The sequence below is a fragment of the Aptenodytes patagonicus genome, chromosome 8 (assembly GCF_965638725.1).
Source record: "Aptenodytes patagonicus chromosome 8, bAptPat1.pri.cur, whole genome shotgun sequence".
In the NCBI taxonomy this organism is placed as follows: Eukaryota; Metazoa; Chordata; class Aves; order Sphenisciformes; family Spheniscidae; genus Aptenodytes; species Aptenodytes patagonicus.
This window is the reverse complement of record NC_134956.1, coordinates 14,641,173-14,667,431: the sequence shown is the minus strand read 5'-3', so window position 1 is coordinate 14,667,431 and position 26,259 is coordinate 14,641,173. Positions and strand designations below refer to the sequence as shown.

Sequence of the window (26,259 nt, the reverse complement as noted above, 5' to 3'; positions counted from 1 at the left end):
ACCAGTCATGTTATACAGAGGGAGTTAAAAAGAAGTTACTGGGAGGAGGGGTGAAAGGATCCAAGTTCCATACTCCCTTTATACCCACTACTAGGAAAGCTCTCCCCTCTCTGCTAAGTGCCCTTTGTCATACTATAATCAATGTATGGACTGCAGTCATCTTTTTCAGCCATGTGCTATCTTAAAGTCTGAGTCTTTAACAGTTGCAGTTAAGATCATTTCCATTCCTTCTCTCCTCAGCTGCTTAGAAAGCTTTTCCCAGGAAGCAGTATTTTTCCAAGCCCACTTTATCAGCTCAAATTTGTTTTTCAAAGTCATCTTTGAATATAAACTGGTTATTAATTTTTGCTTCTGGGTGATTTTGCTGGAAGCTAAAAGATTGGCCTACTCAATTGAATGGTGATCACGTTTTGTACATACCCCTTGAGCTGCTGAATGTTCTTAAATATGTTTCATTTTTTACTGTACATAATCAGGTTACTTGCAAAAGGAACCTTTAAAACGTCTTAAGTAAATAGGCTTAATGACAACAGGAATCCCAGAACAGTGAAAGACCAGTCTTGGAAAGGACAGCTTTCAAGGAAACTTTCTGACAGAATGTCAATTCCTGAAGCCTGCTGCAATCAAAAGTTTTCAACAATTATTTTGAGAATGCAGTTCAATGACTCTTGGGGTTTGTACAGCAATCAAGAACTGGGAGAACTTCCTGGTTTTCAAGGAAAGCTGAGCAGCATTTCTGAAACCGTAAGCTATCACATCCATCCTTTCATATATCAGGCAAAGCTCAATGATTCAAACCAGGAAGCTGCAGGGACCATCGCTGGTGTTACAGCTTTCATTCTTCCCCAAGCTGTAGTAGAGATGTCAGTTCCATTTTCCTGGAAACACCAGATCAGAGATGAGATGCATTTATTCTATGGCCTCTCAGAGGCTGGATTAGAGGATCTCCAAAGGTCTGTTCCTGAACTATCCTATGATCCTCATTAAAAAAAGCTCATACCAATTAAGATTAAGTACAAGCAATGGAGACACCACTCATCATTAAAACTCAATGCTGAGGCAATGAGTAATTAATAACTTCAGCAATAAAAATAAGACGAGTAAGAATAGGAACAATCTAAAAACATTACTTTACATTCATTTACAGAAAATTTACTGACACATTGGCATTTAAGAAAAACGTGCAGCAATCTGAAATCATGCAAATGTGGATAGTGTTCAATATCACAATTGCGTAAGTAATTTCCTTTTTAAATTGCCCATAAAATTATGAGCTGTTTCCTAGGTGTCCTGGTTTCAGCTGGAATAGAGTTAATTTTCTTCCTAGTAGCTGGTACAGTGCTGTGTTTTGGATTTAGCATGAGAATAATGTGATAACACACTGATGTTTTAGTTGTTGCTAAGCAGTGTTTATACTAAGTGAAGGACTTTTCAGCTTCCCATGCTCTGCCAGCGAGGAGGTGCACAAGAAGCTGGGAGGGAGCACAGCCAGGACAGCTGACCCCAACTGGCCAAAGGGCTATTCCATACCATATGACGTCATGCTAAGTATATAAGCTGGAGGGAGTTGGCCGGGGGGCAGCGGCTGCTGCTCGGGGACTGACTGAGCGTCAGTCGGCAGGTGGTGAGTGGTTGCATTTTTTTTTTTTTCTCTCCTTTCCCTGGGTTTTTTGTTTTTCTCTCTCTTGTTGTTTTACTTTCCGTTGTAATATTAATATCATTATCATCATTATAATTTCAAGTATTAAACTGTTCTTATCTCAACCCACGAGTTTTCTTACTTTTACTCTTCCAATTCTCTCCCCCATCCCACCAGGGCAGGGGGGAGGGTGAGCGAGCGGCTGTGTGGTGCTTAGTTGCCAACTGTGGTTAAACCACACCACTAGGGAAAAGGAAATCAGGTGCAATGGTACCCAACAGCAAATATTGAAAAATAAGCAAAAGAATTAAAAAAACCCCAAACTTCTCTCTAACAGAAAAAAAATTGAATTTGTAGGGAGAGGGATCTGACAATCATGGTAACTGACAATTTGACATGTTTGTTTATATTGTTCATTGATTGTTGATCTCCAAACACGTCCCAATCCAGCCTGCATATAATTAATAATTCATGACTATCACAAGGCAAACAAGCATCTGGACTGTTAGATCATGCTATTATCAGTACCTACAAACTATCAACTCCAGTTAAGATTTCCTTAAAATGATATTACCTGATCTAGGTTTTTGAAGAGCAGGATATCTTTACATGCTTCCTGCAGTCTGCATCGCTGTTCATCAGTTTTTGGATGAACTACCTTTAAAACAAAGTAAAACAAAACCGTCATCATGACAACAAAGAAATATGAATACAGACTGAACCTTCACTTCAGAGTGAAAAAGCAGAATGCAATTTAAGAGTGTCAAAGTATACAGTTCTCTTCTGTTGTTTGCATAAACAGTATTTAAACATACAATTCAAGACAGAATGAAAGAAAGAGACAGAAGAAATATTATGCTGACAATTAACACATGCAAAATAACAGTCAAGAGAGACAAGAAAGACGAGGATGCCTTTTCCTTCCCCTTCCCTTCTAACCCAGCCACAGATACAGTCAAGGCTTGAGCATTTGGAACAGAGGAAGAAGTGAACAGCTTTCCTTCTAAACTCTGGCTATATTAGTCCCAATGTACTTATTGCTGGTATACAGGTAGGTTATAAGATTTATGATACATATGTACCTCAGCCCATCTAATAACAGAAGTTGTCCAAGAAGCGGGTTTGGTGTGTCCCGTCCCCCCCCAAATTACTTAAATAAAAGCTTTGCTGTTTGAGAGATTTTTTTTTTGTTACGTCTTTCCAATTATAAACATCTCATCAGGTTAAAGGAACCAACACTCACTGTGTCATAAAAATTTTTATATATGTGCTTGCTGGGGGCTAATTATGAAAACATATATAAAAATATTAATTACCTCACATTTACCACATTAACTATATTTCTGGAATAACAAGGATTCCAAAAAACAGTTACATTAGTAGGCATTTCTAAAAATTCATTATGCAAAGTTGAGCAGATCTCAGATCCTTGTTTTAAAAGAAAATTGAATATTGAATCAGCAGTCAGGAAAATTAAGACTTTTGATGAAATAAATGTATCCAGGTTTACAAACATTTGGCTGATCAGACACACTCATGGTCTTTTTTTCTTTTTATAGCATCTTATTTATGAAGTATCATCTTTTTTAAGAGAAATTAAATTAGACTTAGATTTTCATTGCAGGAGTGTAAGCATCCTTGAGATGGAATCTAGAAAAGGAACACCTGAAGTCCAGAGAGAAAACATTGACCCTCACCAAGCAGGCTATAGGATTTGCTCACATAAAAGCATCTCTAAAGAAATACAATTACAGTATCTGGACTTGCAATTCCTAGAAATTCTCAACTTTCAAAAACAATAGAACAACAGGTGGCCACAGTCTCAAAATATTTCCACAAAGTATTTCTCCTACCCAGGCAGAACTACTTTGACAAGAAAGGCAGTAAAAAGCATGTAAGGAATTTTAAGCACCCATGAAGAAACAGCTGTGTTAAAGCTTAACTAATTCTTCACAACAGCATCGATGCTCTAGGAATTGCCTCAACAAGCCTTTAAGATAATTAAGAAAGGAAAATATCCAAAATTTTAAAGATGGTAGACTTAAGCACAGCTCTCGAGTCCTTTGAAGTAAAATTATATTAAAGCTACAGTGACTAAAAAAGTGCATGAGAGAAAGTGGCCCTAAATTTCAGAGCAATGTCACTTTGTCAATGTCAGCATACCACACAGCCTCTCAGAACAAAATGCGCAAGTGGTAGGAAAAGGTGACATACAGACATCTGCCTGTCAAGCTGCAGAGAACCACGCATGATGCAATTCACTCATTCTTACCCTTTGTTCTGTATCTTCTTCCTCTTCATCTGGATTGAAAGCCTCAGCACAAACTTGGAAGGAAAAGAGAAGGAATCAGTAAAAAGAAGCGATTACATGAGAACATCAAACAAATCAAGTTTAAATTCCTTTCTTCTATATTTTGTTTTCCTACAGGAAAAACAAAATCGCTTTTGTTTTTATGTCATTATAGTGTCAGAGGCTTAAATTCTATCTATTCTCTGAGCAGGCACAGCATGGCTGTTCTCAAACTCTCATGTAAAAAGTCTGTAACTTACAATAGAAAATAATCTTGCCTAGCGAGTACTCCAAAGCATGCACACAGATCTCCTTTCAATTTTTATCAAAGCATAACAATCTCCATTCAGATTCATTTACAAACATCTCCAAAACATGGGGGAGAAACACTGCAGCTAGATTGCACTGTAAAGAGCAAAGCAATGTATATAGCAAAACGCACTAAAAAAAAAAAAAAAAAAAAAAAGAGTACAAGGAGGCATGTGGCACTCACTCCACTTGCAAGCGAGTATCTACATTTTGGGGTTTTTTTCAATACAGAAAAATCACGTTTACACAGAAATTAACCTGGGAAATGACCAATCAGCTTGACCATAGTATATTCTACGATAAAAAAAATGTTTAGTCCCCTCCCCCATATGCTCCTATATCTTACTACATTTGAATCAAATGAATGTCAAGTTGTGATATAAAAACAACTTTAAAAAATACACAAAGTGATTATTTAAACAGGATGAGAACATTTGTGGAAACCCTATGCTGTAGTGCATAGGAACAAGGCTGTGCCAAACGTGTCGTCATAACTACAGGATCAATTGTAAGAGAGGCAATGATAATGGTGAGCTTCTAAAATTTCAAGCCATTTTTGTTCAGTTTTAATACTTCAGAAAAGGCTTATCTTCACTTATCTTAACAGTTACGCTGTTACACAATTTTACAATATTACACACAGACACCTTTGGCTGCCAAAAGCCTACAGCTCTAGCTCTTTCTTATTAATTTGTGGACATTTGCAGTTCTTACATGTCAAAGTGAACTCTACATTCTATCTAGGTGTACAGATAGTCAGAGAAAGTGAGAGTCGGTCCTGTTTTCATCTAGTTCTGCTCTTACTTTAATAAGGGTGGTCTTACTTCTGAGGCTATACACTACTTGTAAAATTTTGCAAGGAAACACAGACAAGTATTTTTCTTCGTACTTTATCCAGCACCCTGACAATACTGACTTGGCAGAATGCCCAGAAGCTCACTGCAGTGACATCTAACCACTGAACGGACTTAGAAAGTATAAATAAAAATAAGCAGATTTAAAAAAAAAAAATTAATAAAACCTAGAAGGCCTAGCACTCAGCAACTTGCAAATAATTTGAAAATGCATACAGGACTATTGACCTTGTCATCACGCCTTCAAAAGGACTATAAAAATGCACAAGTCCAGCATAATTTGCTAGGAAAAACTTGCCTTTTTTTTTTTCCTTTCTCTTCCCTGCCTAAAAGGTTTTTCCAGCAAATTAGATTTTAATTCCTTTTTTTCCTGGAGAGGTTGAAGAGACTGGAATACAACACAAGCATTCAATTTATCAATAGAATCATTTAATCATTAGGCGTTTAAAGAGTAGTTATTGCTCATACAATAAACCCAGTGTTGCACTGCCTCTTCTGGTTTGCACCATTTAACAATATAGAAAAGGTATATTAACAGTGCACCTACAACAAACACATGCTTTTAGTTTAACAGTGTTCCATCCACATTTAGAACAGATACTTTACAAAGGATAAACAGCATTCTTCCCCAGCTGAAAAAAAGTATAGTCCACCACACAGTCCAAAGATGGCTGTATCATGGGAAGGTAGATGCCTACAAAGCTGCAGAACTTGGACTGATAGGCAAAGATCCACTTAATATGCAATACAAAGGCACTGACAAAGAGAACATTATTAGCATTTTGGTGTGAAAGCTTTCCTCCTCCTTTCATTTTACAGTAAGGATCAAAGTCTGTTGTGAAAGCTTTGGATTTTCTAATAAGGAACATTTTCTTAGAAGAAAGGCTCCTTGCTTTAAACAGTATGGTGAAACTGGAGATAAAAAGTATCTTTATTCTTTACAACCAGCACATCTTACCAGTAACTAGAGTTCAATTCTTTATTATGCACTATTGTACGTACTATAAATGCACTTCCGTACGTTTCTGAAAGTACACCTGGCATATAAGCACATTCAATCTGTGTATCTATGAATTCAGAGATCGCTGTACTTTACTGTATCATTCTATCATTTAAATTCTCAATATTAAGCTGCAAATTAGATTTTGTTCCCACCTCAACTGCAGGGAAGCTATTGCTAAGAATATGCTTTGGAACTGAGGAAATTCTCTGCAAGAGAGATTTCCTTGGGAAAACAAGTTTAATTACCACGGCTAAGACTGCAACATTAGAGTAAAACCTTATCTTAAAACACGCAGCGATCAAAACAACAGAGTTCTCTGCAACTTTAGTATCAAACAGCTTTGGTTGGGATTTGTGCATGTAAGTCTCCCCTATTTCATCTTACCCAGTAAGGGCAAAAATAGCTTCATAAAGCCCGTTAAGGATACAGACTAGAACTTAGTGCCCTTCCCTTACATATGGAAATCACTTCTGTAGTGCCCATGAATGGGCACCACAGAAACACAACAAAAATGTGGCAAAAATACTACTTCTTCCCATGCTGTCACGTAGAAAGCCTTCCCATTATACTTTTCGTTCTTCAACCTCCTGCTGGGATTTCTTTTTTCATGTAGAAGCGGTAGGGCAGACATTTTAGACTTCAACTGACAGCTCTGATTGACAGGACTTTATTTACTTGCAGGCAGAGCTGTAACACAATGTAACATATCTGTTGTGGGATGGTTAAAAAAAAGGGGAGAAAGACAAAAATGATTAATTCTGACCTCAAGCTTAAATTAATATTGCGATATGCTGGAAAGCCCACAGAAAGCTCTTCAGCCTACTCATATTAATACCTAACAACCAACAGCATTTTCCAAATATTTTAAAACATGACTAATGCAAGGAAAAGGCAAACATTACGTCAACACCATCCTGTGGTTTATGTCGCAATACGTCCAGTTTTTCTTTCCACTATTTTTAATTGGTAAATAACTTGTGGAAGTCTGCACTAGTGAACATATTACCTGTCAAGATCTATGTGTCAGTTTTACCTTCAATGTTTCATGTTATCTGTGCTCAGTGTTGCTTCTCTATTCTTCCGACTGAAAAGAACCCTCGTAAGTACCCTAAACTCTGCCAACCCCTGTCAGAAATCTATGGAAGTTAATTTCAGGACTCCTGAAGGTTAGTCATTTGCAGGTTACAGTACAGCCAGTCCCAATGAAAAACCATTTGATCTTTCATCTTGACAGAGTGAAAACATACCTGCCTCACTATTTTACACATGACTGAATTCACATATTAACTATTTCAGTGTCCCAATAAAACAGGTACTCCAAGGCAAGCTTATTCCCACAAGATTATCCCGAAGAGATGTGTTGGTAGCATCTTTTCAGACTCATTGAAACAGCAGTTGGAAGGGATCTCTCTCTGAAGGTCATCCAGTCCAACCTACCCCTTAAAGGGGAGCTATCTGCAATGCTAGATTGGGGCTGACCTGGAAACCTCTCTGAGCGAAGAGTGCACATCTCTCTGGCTAACCTGCTCCACTGCCCTCCTGGGGAAGAAGTTTTTCTTAATGTGCAACCTAAAGCTCACAAATATCATGATATAATTTGAAGTGACTTCTGAAATCACACGTTTCCTATGTGAGATTTTAAGCACAACTCTGCCCGTGAGCAAACGCTAAGCATGAATACATCAGTGAAAGTTATATACAAGTGTGACACACACCCCAATTACGTATTTCCAATACTACAGCTGTATCAGCATATATCATGCAGACCAAGCTTCCTTCCAGATCTATCCACATAGTTCAAATAGCTTTGGGACATAAAAAACAGTTTTCAGTTTTAAGAAGCTGTAAGATAAAAAGAAAGTCAGGCTTTTATCCTACTATCTACATTTAGTCTCACTTAGCTTCTGCAGCTTCTACAGCTAGTTTAGCTTTCTCCTCATATGGCACCTCCTTTGGCTTTCAAGAACAGGCACATCTGTTAACACTTCTGAAGGCTCAGAAATTATACAACTCGAGCGCTGCTTTGTTATGCAGGTGACAGCATCTGAAAGCAACAAAGATCTTTCTAGCTGCAGCAATGACATCAGCAGTGGATGGGTGAGGGGGAAGCACGGAGTGGGGAGAGAATGAGAAGTAGCAAGAAAAGTTTGCTAGTACAAACACCACCTTTGTTTATGCAAGTTTTAATTGCTCCCAAGATAATATTGTCCTGCAAAATATGTGTTTTGTCAAGATCAAAGTCCTTGCACTCTATGCAAATCTGCATAATAGCTCAGCATTTAGCTCCCATAAGCAAATAAAGCCTTTGTGAGAAATGCATACCATCCCGGTAGTTGAGAGATCACTGTTCCTTTTTTTTCAAATTAGTAGCCAAGAGGCTGAGGCCTGAAGACCTTCGGACACACACAAGAGGAGGAAAAATTTTCATATTGGACATGAAAATTCTACGTTTTATGCAAGGTGAATGCATTGTTAATATTTCTGCTATTGGAAGAAGTAGCAAAGACATGCTCTGTCATATTCTCTTTGCAATTTTGGATGGCACCTTCTGTGCTTCAGAGTGAAATCCTATTCACTCGTCTTTACTTCTGAGGATGCATTACCTCCAACTGATCCTATGAGACCCATTAATGAAAATCCACCCGGAGCAGTACATGCAGAACAACTTTGCCAGTTATTTATTCAGAGCAGTAATCTTGCACCATTTTTAAGGCGACGTTCTTTGCATTTGAGTTTGCCAAAGCTTCAAACATTTTGTAAGTCTGTCTCCCAAGGGACAGATGCATAGCCTCTTCTGGGAGCACTATGCCAGCTGGAAAGGTGACCACTTCCAGTGGCTTGTCATTCCCTCTTTGACAGCTGAGTTGCTAAAGCAGGCACTTCCAAAACTATGTAGTCGAGATGAACTTCGGAAGCTTAAAAAGAGCTTATACACAGCTCAACATGATATTCTGCACTTGGGAAACAACTTCAAGTTTCCTCTCACTTCTGTTGCTGGATAGCTCAGAACTTTCTGGTTTAGAAATTGCACTTTGTTTCCCGAGTTAAAGATCTCACCGTGTCAAAGCAGATGACAGATTCATACCCCGATCCAGCAAGTGGGAAACAGAACCTGCATCCATTTGCACTACCTGAACAATTTTCACATTTATGACAGTTAGAATGAAAAGCAACACTGAAACCCGAGAAACAGTTAAGCCATCTGCAGGAAAATCAGCTGTTTCAGCCTTCAATTCACTAATGAGAACTGACTGAAATCAAGTGTAAATTTTTAGTTAAAAAGAATGTCATTGCACCAGCCCAAAACTCGGATCTCAGGTCTTACAAGACTGGTATTTCTCTTCCAGTTTACGTGCCATACGAAAATCCCCAGATGCAGGAGTACCCACAGCAGTACCACCTCCTGACTTCATTCTTAATTCTCAAAGATGCATAACTAAGACACGACTTACAATGACTGGGACTTGAGCAAACAACACCCCCTCAAATCTTTATCAAATACAAACACAGAATATTCAAACACACAACCACTTGCATGACCATATATGTCAAATCAAGTGTAAGATTTTTCAGTTGAGAAGTATTTAGAAACAATGAATTTAGGTGGTAAAGGAAAAGAATGGGTTTTCAGTTCTGGAAACAGCTTCAAGTTTCATTTAAAGTTAAAAGGAAGTTAAAATAAAATCAACTCGGTTCTTCACAGGCAGAGTTGTTCTGCGTTACAGATTAATTACTAAGATACAAAGTCACTCAGCATGGCTGTGCCAAACCAGATCAGCCCAACAAGGATTACAGGTTCAGGCGCAGCTCTGCACGTGGTCCCAAAGCCTGCTCAGGTTGGAAAGCTGCACAGATCATTTTGTTAGCCGATGAGACACTGATAAGCCTGTAAGGCCCTAAAATCCTGCACTGTTTCACCCAGCTCTGCGAAAAGCCAGCATTGCCTCTCTGTACTATTGTACATACACAGAAACAGGTGACAATGTTCACCTGGCTTACCCCTAATTCCACTCGAAAATGCCCATCTCTGATGTGGATGTTATTGATATTTCTCAAGGCCCGCTAGTTTGTTACAGAATCGTAAAACTGAGGTCACAGGCAGAGCTTGAAAGGACGCACTCCAGTTCAAAGCTACCCCAAGGCACAATTCTGGATAGATGTTTTTTCCCCAGGGAGGTTGAGGCATTTAAGAGAACTGGATGATGTATTACAGTGCTTGCTATCCTTGCCTTTAGAAACCTTTGACAACTGTTCCCTCAGTAAGATTATGTACTTTCCAGTAGTATTATCTAAATCAGACTTCTCCAGCTTGTTTTCTCTCCATCAAGACAGAAATGCCACAGTGCCAGTGACAATGGCTTGTGACAAAACTGTAATGCCAGTGTCACACACTCCTACTTCATACTGCATTTCAGTCATGAGTTCAGAACAGACTGCATAATCAATTATAAATGCCACCTTTTATGATAATGTATTTTTTTTCTTTGTAGGAAATCCAACTCTACACACACAGACATCTTTTCCCCCAAGATGTGTAAGTACAGGCAATATAATAAGCCCTTTAACATTATGACAATTGGTTGACAACTATTTCCATATATACATTTGTTTTATATATTCTGAATGCATTTTTCAAATATTTTTACTAAATTGATATAGATTAATAAAAATCCGGTTTACAATGTTTATTTAAAAGGCTTTATCATCAGATATAGAGTAAAACAATTTAGACAATGCATTACAGCAAAACAGCCGTTAAAATAATACAGCCACAAATTAAATTACAGCCACAAATTAAATTTTTTCTTCCACTACAGGAAGATTTGGCAAAGTATTTAAAATTACATCTCCCTAGGGCCAAACAAGAACTTTCATGATGAAAGACCTAGAATAATAAACGGAAAGTAAATAATCACAGTCTCTTTTAGATTTATATCTTTACATACATACAATGAAAGCATTACATACAGACAATACTGCTTCAACTAGATTTTAAAGACAAACATAAAGCACTTTTAACTTACAACACAATGCATTCCTACTTAGTTATTATTTCTAGGTAGGCTTTGTTCAGGGTTTGTTTTTTTTATTTTGTTTTGCTTAACTCCTTCTGCAACATACAGTATCTAGCATGGAAACCGCCCCAAGTTAACTGACAGGCCTGGCTTTGCCACGGCCATCCCACTCATCACAGGGGCATACAGCACTAGACAATAATAGACCAAAGGCTCCTTATTGAGAACCTGCTCCTGGGATCTATTACGGAAAGACATTTCCTGTCAAAGAGGCAAACTGGGGGAGTAAGGCATCCTACTGAACTGCAAGGAAACTTCAGAAGACAATCCTCAGCCTGTGTATCTTTATTTAAATCCTCCTACTCAGGAGCAATTAAAAAACTTGTGCCAATGCAGGACTGGGGATAGAATTCTCTCAGGCTCTTCTCCTACCTCTTTGGTATAACCAGATAAACATGACAATTGACTTTTTCTTTTTTTTTAAATTAAACCAACAGCTGTTTATCATTGTATTTGCTTTAAGTAGTTGCCTGTTTAATTATATAGAGGCACAACTTTCACTTAATGCCTTTATGTATGAGTTATGCAAAGTGCTTTAGCTTATCCTTCCAATTTACGTGCTCACAAGTGGTTAAAGGGTCATACCCCCCCACCTCACAGAAGCCAGGTGCTGGAGAATAATAGTCATGAGGCTACTTTGTTTCATAGAATAAAACACTGGCAAAAATAACTGAATAAAATGCTTCTAGATCATCTAAATACACATTTGTGCATACATTCCAATAATTCTACATAATTCCTAGACTGTAATTTTTGATAATTTGAAAGCCTACAATTTACAGAGGCCTTATCGTGAAAGCACTCTGTAGATAAAACGTAGCACTCTGCAAGTAGTCTCTCTCCTGTACAGCTGGAGAAGCCTAGGGACAAGACTACCTGATTTCATAGACATCATCTGCGAACTAAGCCACAGCTAGGGCTCCTGCACTTTTGGCTTCCATATCTCTATTCATAACAGTAGAGCCCAGTATCCCATCAGACACTGGTGTGTTCTGGACCTTGCAGTAAGAGTTGAGTCTGCATGAAAAATAAAAATAACAAAAAGCTTTCCGTCGTGGTAGAGGACTAATTAAAAATATGAAAGCTTTCCACGTGGCAGTATCAAAGGAGTTCACAGCTCTGACATGGTAACAACCAAACCCAAAAATATTGCCCCTTTGATCTTAAACAGTAGTTTAAAATTTGCTACTTCTGTTTCCAACTCCCTTTACCACGTCTAAACAAAAGTCTTGAAATGGCAGCAGGGTATTTTAGAGTTACACATTATTATTCCGTGTGGTGCAGCCTGAGAAATTCAAATGAAGCAAGCTTTATTATTGCAAGTTCAGAAATCAGAAGACTGAAATGGATAAACATGCTGCTGACCTTGTTCAAGCCTTCTAAGAGAGCCTTACCGATGAGATAGTCATCCATAAAAAAAGGTTTCCTGGAAAACATGATGCTACTACTATTTCAGAGCACCCAGATTCACAATTGTAGAAGTAAGCCTTCTGCTTTACTGATCTTCTGGTTTAGCCCATCACATAAATCTTACCACATTTCTAAATGGTTACGTAAGCAAGGCAGATAAAACCAGAAATTAAGCACCAAAAATGTTTACGTGCCTGATAACTGAGATAAAGTTATCACTGTGTTTAAAAACAGCATGGAGAATGTTCATTTTACATTCAGTTCACATCAAAACACCACAAGTTCCAAGAAATGGCTCAAATATATACCTTCCAACAAAAGGGCATGAATCTTACAGGCTTTTAGTTGAAAACAGTAGATAAAAAAGATAATCTAGCTGAGGAATAAAACAGAAAAAGTGTTTTTCCAGTCTAGAAATGAGAAATTCTCTTTCAGTTTCCAGACGAAGGCATTTTTTGGTTTTATACTTGCAATTCTGATATGTGAATTGCTAAACCTGCAATAAAGCACATAATATTTTAAAAGAACCACCAGCATCTTGCGAAAAGTATGCTAAAGCACTTGTGCGTTAGAGCAGAGCAGATACTTAGCAATGAAAATTACCCACATCTTTCTGACATCTATCGTGACAGAGAATTGAAGGATGTCAGAGTGTTAGAAGGCATTTCTGAAATTAATGGTTCAGCAACTTAGATATGATATTTAAAGATTTCCAGAGAATGTCCAAATAGATTAAAAAAATCGCATTACCCCTAATGGAACAACTATTGCCTATTTACCTGTAGCAACAGTGAACAATATAAAAGTAGGATGGCTTTGACACAAGAGGGCTGTGTGCAGAGTGGTGATGTGGAAGCCCCCAGGTCCCTGTGCTTTGAAACGAGCGCTTCCTGTCCTGGCAGGCAGGCAAAGCAGGGAATGTGGAAACCTACTGTCCGATCCCTTGATGAAAAACCCACCAGCTACCCCCATTTCTGTGCAGCTGCTGAGCAACTCAGATGCCCTGGTGATTGCTAGTAATGGGGAAGGCGTAACTATTTGACTTCAACTCCTGACTTCAGTGTCTCACTGAACAAATGGATTTCATTTACAGGAACTACACAGTTGAAGTAGTCTGGCAAAAGACTAGTATTAAGCAGAACTTCATCAGTTAGAAGTAGCGTGCTTTATTTACAACCTCTTAGTTCTGTGTTTTTCTGTTACAGAAGATTAGTGAGTTTAAGAAGATTACACTCCTTCCTATCCCAAATTTTGGAGACATGGGAAAAACATACATTCAGGTACGCTAATTTGAATCAGGTGAGTGTTTCAGGCAGCCAAGAACCCATGCACAAGCCATCTCCCAAAGTCAAGCCTTGATTTAAGGCTCTCTTTAAATGAGAGCACTATAAAAGAGCTCACAGCAATTTCTAACTGAGATGGGTTTAAACCCATTATACTCCCTGTAGCTAGTTTTTTAGCATGCTGACTAAAGCTTTGCATTATTTGGAGTACGCACAGTCTCATCAAGGTGTTCTGGTGTTAAAATTGACTGAGTGAAGTTTCTGAAAACACAGCGGATATCCTTTCATATTCAAATCAGGTATGTTTAAACTTTTCTGCTCTACATGGACTATTCAATCCATTTCACGTTTAATCTGAAGTTACAGCAACCTAAACTTGCCAGGAGTGTATTAATTGGTATAAGAGCATTACATCTATGACTTTGTCTAAAACTTTATATTACAAAAGGGATAAAGTGCTGCCTTATTTATTCACAAGAAAAATGCAAAGCACACCTAAATCCCGAGGTCACTCCAGATATATACATCACAGCACCATGCTTTGCACTACATATAAAACTGCTTTTTTAGCCTGCATCATAACATGCATTTTGAGCCTTCCTCCAGTGTGTTTGCTTCCAGTTTCTTGTGCACAACAAACCATGTGGGAATATTTTCATTTGGGCTTTAATTTACGTGTTAAAAAACAGGTTGGGTTCAAAACAAAAGGAAAAAAAAAGGCAATTCTCCTCTTTTCCATCTCACCTCAAAAAAAGAAAATTAAATTCCAACCCATCAAAAAGTGAGAGAATGAAATTTTATTAAAAAAAAATCAGCTGAAGGCTGATATTTTCAAAAGTATTTATGTATCTAAAGATATGGACTAGCATTTATGTAGGCTTCTTTAATTCTTTTACAATAAATGTCTTACTGAAAGTTAACCACCTGCACCTTCTGCCACCTGAATACTTTTGAAAAACTGTTCCTTACTGCATTAATTGCTTAATAAATGTGCATAGCTATACCTTATTCTCCCGATTAATAAGGACTAATTTGAGTTAAAATATGTGACTTCAGATGAACAACTTCTAATCATTATGTAACACTATAAGCATGAACAATTATTTAGAAAGAATAAATAAAAAAAGAGGAAACCTCAATGAATTCTACTTCACTGTAGCACTTACATTCACTTATATTTGCATTGAGTAGATTGGATCAGATTTCATCTGACCAGGTATTGCACTGACTTAAGTTTTAAATAAGGATGCTCATTGAGTGTTGTATTTCTCTTTATGTCATAAAAAAATCTAGCAATTACAAGCAGAATTATTCACAACAGTGTGAAATCCAAGTAATTGTGAAGTCACGACTGTTAATTTCCAAAAATAAGCTTTTCATTATTCACTGAATGCCAATTACATGCCAAGAATTTTTAAATAAGTCCCCATACTGCAAACAGAGAAAACAAGCTTTTTTTTTTTTAATGAATAATGATTCAGGCACTTTCTTACAGGAGAGCACCCACACAATTTATCACCACTTTCATCTGTCATCCCACACACTTGGCTTTTGCTCATATCAACATTTTTCAAAATGAATTATTTTCACTCTAGTTATGATATCAGTTTTGCTATCATTAGGGCTAGCAAAAAATGATAGAAGCATCAGGTTGTTGAAATAGGAAAGCTGTTTGTGCTATTTGTAAAAATGTGAATTTTTGAACTCAAAAGTCACTTACAATTTATCATCTACCTGAAAACCTTTCAGCAGAAGTTATTATGCCATCAGTTTTGTAAAATAGTGCATAATCAATATAGAAATTCATTAAAGAGCTGCAAGAGAAGAAACCAGATCATGATTTTCAAGTCATTTGCTGATAATCCTAGTCTAGTAAGTAAAAAGCAAAGAGAATGGCACAGAGAAAGTTAGTTACTCAGTCTTCCTCCCTTGATGATTTGGAGTGATGAGATTTAATCACTGAAGTAGTAGATAGTATTCTGCAAGAGAAAATACTCAAAACAACCTCCCAAAAGAAGTGTTGCCTCTTGCCTCATTGCTGCTATTTAGATGTCCTAATTTAACAGGATCCCAAAATGGTATTCTTTACCAAATACTAACATGCTGCATGGCAATATTTAACATAAAAGCTTTCTTAGGAAATGATTTTTTTAAAAGCTGTCATTTTAAAAGGCTAAAAGCTACTAAAAAGATTTTACTATGTGTAATATTATCATATCCTGACATCTCAACTTGCCAGGGTGTGAAGAAAATGCTCTATCTCACTAAAAAAACCCAGAGAGATATCAGACTTTAACAACATATATACTTTATGAGATGATTGCTCATCTTTGGTAGGAGCCAGAAGAATGAAGAATTCAAGGTAGAGTCCCCATTGTCAAAATGGAGAAGAACCAGTGAGTTTGAAGAACCAATGGCCTCCTATGGAAGTTTATCTTATGAGGAAAGAAAAAGCCAGAAACTGGTAGGGAACATCAATTTACACATTATTCAAATACAAAGTTTTATACCTACACCCTCTAAAAATAGCATGTTAAAATGTTACATGAAGATTGGGGCGGGGGGGGAGCGGGAACCAAAAACATACTGTCATATCAGATTGCTAGAGAGAAGAGAAACGTCAAAAATACTGATTCCAAACCCAACATTTTTTGGGGACACTGACAATGTTAAATGTCAGTGTCCCCAACAATGTTAATGTTCGCTATACACAGGAAAACAGGATTCAGTAACATTCAAACAAAATTATCCTCTACATATGTAAACATTTATTGAGCAATCATATCTTAGGAGAGGGCTTATCACCTGATTCCAAGGACAGCAGATTTGATCCTTCTCACTTCACTGAGTCTCTGCTGAAAGCTGCCCTACTAAAGGGACTAAGTGAAGGAAGTCTTGTTCATTTCATTACTTTTTGTATTAACATGAAAATAGTCACAGATCCTGACAGTCATGTTACTTCGCTGGTATAAAAATATTAGGGAAATAGCTATCATATATTGCTTCCCTAGATTATAGAATTCAATTATTCTACTTATATAGTTATTGAACATGAAAACTGTAATCTCATTCCTATCCCAGAGAGGCCAGAAGAAGATTGAGGAGGGAGTACAGGCGTATGCAAGAGAGAAATTATACCAGGTCACTCAGATAAACAGAAATAATTGGAGAACACAGATGAAAACCTTCTGTCACATGTGTATGGTATGGGTGTCATACTTTGTCAGATTTTTTTCTATCCCATGAAGAAGTCAGCAAGTCTGCTGGAGAGTGGGTGTTCTGTGGAATGAATCAAAGGTGTCTAGAAAGGGCAATACAGAAATCAGCAAAAAACTTTACTTTTCTGAAACATGCTAAAACTAAAAGAGGAGAAACTATGCCCAAGTGAGACTGTAGTAGGCGTCACACTCTTCATTCCAAAATCACAATTAGCTTTCATTCATATACTGCCAGGAGCAAAATTCTCCTCAATGTTACAAACCAGTTGTTATAGTGGGACAAATACCAATGCTCTCTTCCCTCTAGTTTTGAAATAGCTTTGATATTATTACTTGAGAAAGGAGGTATCACTGATTTCTCCCACCTCCCTGCACCCTGTAGTCACTAACCAAGGGCTGAGATACTCACTGGTATTCTCTGCAGTCTCTTTCACTACAGAAAAGGAAGTGACTAACAAAGTAAAGCTTGTCAGGAGCCCCTATGCTTGGAGGAAGATCAAGAAACGTAATCAAGCAAGTATGAATTTCAACACAGTCCAACCCTTGGGAGGAAGGAACCTGTATGGTTTTCAGGCCATCCAAACCAAGCCTGGGCAGACTGAGTTAGTCAGCAAGCCGTGTAACATGAGTTACTCACACTAGCAGAAGGCTCAAACATTGCTAATTCACTTAGAGCAGCAGCAAGACGACTGTTCTACTGGGTAATTAGCGCTGAAATTGCCCATGGCACCAGTCTATGGCATCCTATAGCTAGCAGATTTTAAAATTAGTGGCTTGGGTTTTTTTTTCCTTTTTAGTTTCTACGTAGGGATAGCTTATGATTTTGCAAACAGAGGATTATTTTAATCAAGTCAGCCACCAGCTTGTATACAAGTTAGAACTGACCAACACAGTGCTTGGGGTTTGTGCACACGCCATGGAACTTCAACATGTTACATGGCCAAACATGCTATACACAAGTAATCTATTCATTAGATAAATTTCTAGGGGAACATCAAGCTCTCATTTCTCTTTCTCCCTCCTAGCGTTTCCTGGAAAAGGCTGTTTCTCTTCATGAGAACACTACTTTACCACTCTGCACTTCTATAAATAATTCTGTGAACATGATTAGATAAGTCCCCCTTTTCCAGGATGACCCTCCTGCACAGCCTGTGGAGTTTCCCACTATCGCACCCATGGACCCCTGCTTTGCTGGCTGAATCTCTGACCAGCGCACAAAGCCATGTTTCTCTGGCCAAGCAGCAAATGGGCTTCCCTGCAGAGCCTTTACAGCTGTCGAACTGTTTGGAAGAGTTTAATGCCAAGCAAGCCAACACTATCCCTCCCCCTCAGGGAACACATCAGCCTCGGAGAGGAATAAGTAGCAAATGTTGCAGAAATGGGAAGCATAAGTGAGCAGAATGAATCCCCGTGTTCTCAGCACTACAGGGTAAGAAAGAAGAAGTAGTATGTGAGACTGTGCTACTATCACTTACGGGATATGAAAGCAGTATCATCACTTTTGGTCAATGACTTGAGAAACGTAGAAATAAAATTCATTCTTCTTTTGGACAAAAAGAATATAAACAAGGTATGTTTTAATGTGCAAGGTCAGCTTGACCTTTTTAATAGATTACCATTTGTCAAGCAGCTTCCTTAAATCCTGATTTCTTGAAGTATTTTACTGAGGTATTACATAAGCTAGAGGTAAACTGATTTGCTCAAAGTTTTCAAAAAGTGCAAAAATAAACTTCCTGACCAATTCTTGACGTGTGTCAGAAAACTCACATTTTGAGTAAATCTTAAAGAATGACCGCTAAATATTTACAATCATTAAAGCAATATTTGCCAGTACAGTCAAAAGCCCCTGGTTTAGATGTTTCATAACTAAAAATAAACACCTAAATGAAAATTCAGTAATCATTACAACAGGTTTTTTCTTTGGGTTTATGTATCCTTAGAATTTGCGTTAGTGCACCAAGGGAATCATGACCATCCTGTTATCTTTAGGCAGCTAATCCCAGCTAAGCAGGAGTAAATGCTCCAAATTTAATATTGAGGACGTTAATAAAGCAGTTTAAAAGAGATTCTGTAACTGCTATGTGTAGGAGAGGGTCACACACAATTGTTAGTCTCCAAGAACATATAGCTAGTTGAATCATTTACCAGTACGATTATTAGCCTATCCTAAACTGTATGTATAATGTAGACAATTACTTTATCATCTTTTTCTTTAATTAGAATTATATTTTTTCTAACTTTCATTCTTGACCTACTGAACAATGAGAGCAATGCCATAATTCCCTGGACAGCCAAATGCTTAAAAGAAAAGAAAAATTCTTGCTTGAATTTTAAGTCTTTTCTTCAAAATGTTAGTTTTTAAATTCTTCTCCTATTTTGTTCTTCCAGAGTACTGTAAATCTACAATTTTGTGCATGTAAATCTTGATACCAGCAAACAATTTAGCTCTGCTCTTTACTCCCCTTACAAATGGACACTGCACTGGAAACATGACAACAGCTGGTAGGACTGACAAGGTTCAACACGGACTAGCAGAAAGTTCTTCTGAATAGAAGACCAGAAAAGAATACACTAAATGCAATTACAAAAAAATTGTGTGTCAGCTTTTCTTCTCCATGGTTTGTTCTGCTTTACTTAATTAGTTAAAAACAGATACATTTAGATACTATGCTGAGTAATCCATAATGCAGTGTTGGTTTGTTATTTGTTGTTATTTGTTGGTTTATGAAGAAAAAATCTTATAAAAATTGCAGAACGAAAAGTTTTTTAAAACCTAAAACATCTAACAAGGAAATCAAACCGAATTCAGAGCACCAAAATCAACAAATCAGTCATTCATTTTATGCAAAGGATTACAAAATGTGGTTGCCTATGATAACAAGGGGCTGAGTTCAATAACGTAGGAGAACCCTGCCAGTCTCGTTCCTATTTGGGTAACTTCTTAACAGAAGCAGCAGGTATGGAGGGCAGGGGGGGAAGGGGACACCCACAAACCAAAAAAACCCCCCAAACAACTCCCCCCCACCCCAAACCAGTAGGTTTCTGTACTTTTCCTGCGAAGAGAAGGAAAATGGGGTCTCCTTGTATGTGCATGGATGCCATTTACATCTCTTCTGCATTTTAACAAATCCCACACTGATCATGGCCTGTACAGCGTATATATAGAAAGTGGAGGAAAAAAATATTTTTTTAATTGTGAAAAGTATTTAACACACAGTAGTAAAATATACATATTCTGTTAATGTTTGTCTCCGTGAGAATTCTAACATGTACCATAAATTCTGAATTATTCTAGCTCTTCTTGGAGCAGCAGTGCTATTAAGCTTCTAAACAGTCCTCCTTAATCTAATTGCATAAGTTAGCAATTCAATTTTACAGTTGCTGTTTAGTTGTTCGCATTAACCTTTAGACCCCTTCAATGAAGGGACCTGTTTTTTAACTAAGAGTAGCTCAGTACTATGAGAGCACCAATATTATGTTTCAGTATTGAAGGTTCAAAAAGATTACAACTACCCTGTGATTAAGGCTCAACTTTTTAACTTCGGGAATAATTCAGCCTTTATTTAAATTTAAATCTGAGATGTATTCACTTCTCATTTGCAAGATTTTACCCCATCAGCAGGTTCCAGGATGGATTCGTTTAATTAGCAGAGAAATGAAAATGTCTTGGGACTCTCCAGATTAAGGTACTCTACAATGTAAGACTTCCAATATTTACTATCAGAGCATCAAACTCCATCATTCAAGATACAGTTTTGTCTTGCCTAAACTCCTCATGTAATAATATACCAAAACTACCAGCACTGTCAATTTTTAAGAGTTATGAGTTCTCATTATACTCACAATTACTTATATCTGGTGGCATAAATACACAGTCATACCCTTAATCATACCCAAGCAACTAGTAGTAAAGCAACTGAACTGCACGGGTATAAGGACATTTTGCACATAAAATTAAACACGTATTTATCTCATATATATTTATATACCATATATATATTATCAACAATGCCCCACCATAACTATCACACCAAAGAATGTGTCAGATCATATACACAAGTTACAAACTGTGTAGACTTGAACTGAAAACTAGAGAGAAAACACTGAACACGTTGGCATTTTTATAAAGACATTTTTCAAATCAGAACCATAACGACTTTCTAGACCAGCTAAATGTTACAATTAAGTATTTGAAGAAAAAAAAGTAACATATGCAAAGCAATCCACACTGCACCTCGAATGAAAATATAATACAATACTTTCTCATCGACACATAACATTTTGTTCACGTGATACTGTTCAAAAACAACTTTAAAAAGAATTTGTTGGTAATAACAGCTACTCATTAAAGCATTTAATATTGGTTAAGACAGAAAACAAACAAACAAAAAAGTATAATCTGCTTCTCCAGAACAAGTGAACAGCCACAAATCGAACAACTTTAAATATCAGTTGCACAAGGAAGGGGCTAAAACAACACAAAGAGGGAACACTCCCCAACCCCCCATATTTCTGCATTCTAACCAGAGATAAAATTCTTAGCAACATGGAAGATTAGGAGATGTGTTCCAGCAGAAAGAAGCTGCCACTTTTTCAATTCACTGTAAAGCAAGCCTTTGCCATAATTATTATGTTGCATAGAAGTTCTGGGAAGTTTTTCTGGACAGAATCATTACTACTGCTGAAGTTGCTTCAATAGTCTGTGATCACCCACAGAACTGTTTTCTAGACTACTCTCAGTGTCACCCATTGGTTTCTACAGTGAATTAAGAAACAATTCTCATTATTTCAAATAAAAATACTGCAAGAAGTATGAGAAATAAGGCAGTGATGAAGAGTAAGATCATTTTTAATGTAATTCCTTTAGTCAAATACACATTTCAAAACTTTTTCAGAAACATTAAATTCTTAAAATGAAATCATACCTGATACTCTTCTGTTGTATCGGTTAACAACTGGAGCTGCAAAACAAACAAATCAAAATTACAAATGCTATTTATTATTACAAATTCAAAGTCATCATCTTGAATAATCATGATATATTTTTACTACACAAATCCCATACAAATCTCTCTAAAAAAAAAAAAGCAGCTTTCATCTGCTTACTTGCCAGCCAATAAGTGTTTATTCAAAGTTAAAACTTGATATTCCAGAAGGCCGTTACACGCTAAGATGGAAGGTAAGCAGTTTTGGGGTTTTTTACCCAATTCTGAAAAAATATACCTCTACAGAGGTTACCCACTCTTAACCTATCATCAATTCCCAGCCCACTTTATTTAGCATTATTATAAAACATTCAAGTACTTTAAGTTAGCTATACCTACTTAACACAGATCAAAAGCTGATGGAACTTATTAGCTAAACCATTCTACTCCAACACAACACAAGCCCTGTAACTGTTCAGGCAGTGCTCCTGTACTAATTCGTCATCTATCCTTGGCCAAGCCTATCTTCCATAAAGGCACACATTTAAATTGAAAAATTCTGAGATGGAGGATCCATTGTTTCATTGCTTCTTTGTTCATGCTGTTAGGTATACAAGGCATTTAAACTTTATCTCTAATTTGGGATGAACTTCCTGACTTTCACTATTCACATACTTTTCGACATTAAGCCAATCTTTAGTAACTAAACAGTATGCTTCCCCCCTTTCACTGTAACCAAGTTACTTTGTGAGTTGCATCAGTCTCAACACAAAAAACAATCAACCTGTAAAACTTCACCCAGAACAAAACCAAAACACCATGCTCCCCTTCACCACTAACAACCAAAGTAATTTTATTCTGAATGCTCCGTGCTTTCCCATTCCTCTTCCCCTCAACTGATAATTGCATTTTTCCTGATACAACCAGTGACCTTTCTATTCCATTCTTTAAACATTTAAGAATTAGATGAGCCTTTATATCACATCAAAGCATGTGCATCAGAGACAGATTTAAACACATGCTACCAAAATCTTAATGATCCCGTCATTTCTTAGAAGTTAGAAACTTTTGAGTATCTCAGCACCACCAGAATATGAAGAACAATGCTTTCTTAAGCAAATACATGAGAATTCAGCTTCTTTTGAGCATTACAGCCACCCTGTGTCTATATTAAAACACATAACTGAGAATAATACCAGAAAAAAAAAGATCAAAATCATTATTGTGTATTCTTTCCTTTTGATAAAGGAAATCAGAAGAAAGAAGAGGTTGGGGGGGGGAAATAATCAGGCTAACTCCATAGAGTTTTCAGCCAAATCTATCAACAAGGAGAAAATGCTCAGCTTAACAAGAAGCTAAGGATTAAAAGCAAGATTATTTTGAATTTTACAATTTAGGTCAAGACCTAAACGTCTATAACATGGCATAATCCTTATAAAAATAACATTGACACAGAGTTTCATACATCAAGCTTGAAGAGGTTCAAGACACTGGATGATAAACCTGGGAATTCAAGAAACTTTATTTTCAAATCTTTAAGCAATTTTTGACAGCAGCAACCCCTCCTGCAAATAAGGGCAGCATATATTTCACTTGTCAAAGGACACCATGGATGCAAGAAGTTTATATCACCTTAAGGGGAGACAAGCATTTGGAACAGAGATCCATTCTGGTTTATTAAACAAACAACAAACTCATGTAACTCCCTGAACTGAAAATGTTCATACATTTTGCCCTGTTCTTAACTTTTCCAGATGGGCCTGCCTGTGGCCACCAGTTGTGACAGAGCACTGCTCTAGACATTCATCCGCCCTGCAACAGTACGTTCATTCTTATCTCTAGTTTATTGAGCTAGTTTAACTCAGTAACTGCTCAAAGTTGGCAAGCAAATTTGGACCTTAAGAAATAGGAAAACTCACTTCTTACCTAGAGACACAGACAAATGCCTACCAGTTCTAAGACACTGAACAACACGAGGACCAAAACCAATTAGTTCAGTTTCTGCTACAAAGCGATTTATTACAAGATAAATACTAAATTCGAAACATAATTTGATAAGTCTGCAGTAAAAGCACCTTATCTAGGTCATAACAGTTTCAATTAAATGATTAACTAGTCTCATACGGATTCGGATACTTTTAATCAACACCGTTCATAAGTAAATACATTCTTTTATTTCAGGCACTGTCTTGCACGTGCAGTCTTTCTTCTCCACTTTTGACAACTACACCCATTCCTTACTCATGTTTAAGAATAATGTTTTAACGTCTTTGAACAGAACTAATATACTACAGAAAACTGACATACTTTGGGTACCATACAAAAATCCAGTTTTCAAAGACTATGGCTTCTTTTAGAATCTTGATTATTTTATCCCATAGCAGGGTTCAGCATCATCAAAACAGCAACAAGTTTTCCACGGTGTTAAAAACGAGTAAAACACATTAACCTTTTAAGGACAGTTAAGAGAGCATTATCATTCTGCCTCCACAAAGCTTTTAAGATTAAAATGATAGTTCGCTTTTCTTACACCAGTGAGTTTTAACATGTATAAAATCTCAGGTTCGCTTTTATACGTTGTCAGAAGATGACTATTTTTATGCTAAAAAGATAAAATCTTTTGTTCTGGCTTACCAATGAAAAGCTCTCTTTGTTTATGACTATTTTCAGTATTGCACAGACAGTATAGCCACTCCTATGGCATCCTTCTGTTTTGTCATTAGAAGTACACAGAGAAAAGCCTGGCATCAAGGACTACTGAGAGAACAGCTCATGAAGGTCCCACATACCTAGATTACCTACATCAGTCCTTGGACAGATTCCAAAAAATTAGATGGGGCAGAAGGGAATAATACATTTACGGTTAACCCAGCCTATTTCCTAGACTAAAGGGCGTCTCATTTAAAGCAATAGTGATAGATACACTACTATTGGTGCTCTTACACCAGCACAGCCCTTAGAGCACACTTCTGCCTACACTTTAACAAGAACACAGTGAATCCAGCACACCAACCTGGTACCACTCAGGAGAGCTGGTATCTTCAACAATACATATGAATTGTTTCCTGTTTCAAAGCAGCAATTTCTTTTTTTTGTACCCACATTTAGAATTTCCCTCCTGCACACCAATGGGCCATGTCTCAGGTCAGTTACACATTAATTGCAGAAATTATAATGAGATTAGAAGATTTTGCTGCGAGATGATTATATTGCAAACTTTCCATTATGTAAAAATCTCAGGTGCAGCAATATGCAAGTTCAAAATGTCTCATGCCTTTGGCACAGTCCCTGCTTTCACTTGGCTCATGAGAGCCAAGAGCCAGGAATTGGGTAAACACAACAGAAACTGAGGTAAATTAAACCATTGTACCAGAAGAGACCAAAACAGCCCAGTTTCCTCCCTGGCAGCCAAAGGCAAGGGACACCGGCAGTGGAAAGGCAGATCAAGTTGTGCATTCCACAGTTTTGCCAGAACTGACTCAGGACAGTGTATTTTCATGTGCATATTTTCCATACTGTCCTGAGGCACAGACTGAATTAAGCACTAGACAGGAACACTTAACAGGGGCTGTTTCAGAAAGAAAAAAAATTACAGGTTTCTGGCTGTAGGATTTTTTTTAATTTACAATTGCAATTTCTAGAACCAGTCAGTTCTCCAGGTTAAATCAAATACTTATTTAATAAGTAGTTATCAACTTTATGTCAGTATCACTTAACCTCACTCATCATTCTCCTTTTCCTGCACTGGGGAAAAGGAAAAAAATACCCACACAACAAAATAGTGGGCATTCATTCATATCTATATGAATGCCACATACATATCATAAACACTCAAAGAAGAAACAATGCTATAAAGGTGCTCAGCTTCCCAATTTCAAAAACATTTTATACTACTGTCAATCAGCTAACTGCAAAAATTAGCCACGTACATATTTGCTAATAAAAGACTGCACAACCTTTCTTCCTCAAAGTAAAGGTATGTCATTCCATTTATTTAATAAAAATTATTTGAATCATTTGCATAAGTAAATCAATACTATACATTGTTAGTTAAATTCACAAATGTACCTTATAGCAAACAGCAAACAGCACTACTGCCATGCAGTCATCCGAACACTTGTTAGTGGCTCCATTCCATTTCATTTTCTCACTTGAAAAATTAAGGATATAAATTTCAGAAACAGAGACTGCTATGTGATAATGCTGGGAACCACTGACCTCAAATATAGATTTTTTTTTTTTTTTTAAATACT

The 26,259-nt window shown here is 37.1% G+C and overlaps 1 protein-coding gene across 1 annotated transcript in view; it reads right to left on the bottom strand.

The window, feature by feature from the left end:
• PRKAR2A (protein kinase cAMP-dependent type II regulatory subunit alpha) overlaps nt 1-26,259 on the bottom strand; it is a 68,462-nt gene that overhangs the window by 21,009 nt on the left and 21,194 nt on the right. Inside the window, exons 2-4 of the mRNA XM_076346507.1 lie at nt 22,007-22,042; nt 3,912-3,964; nt 2,214-2,297 (exon numbers count right to left, since the gene is read on the bottom strand). Of these exons, the coding sequence (XP_076202622.1) occupies nt 2,214-2,297; nt 3,912-3,964; nt 22,007-22,042 (173 nt within the window). The remainder of the gene's footprint in view (nt 1-2,213; nt 2,298-3,911; nt 3,965-22,006; nt 22,043-26,259) is intronic.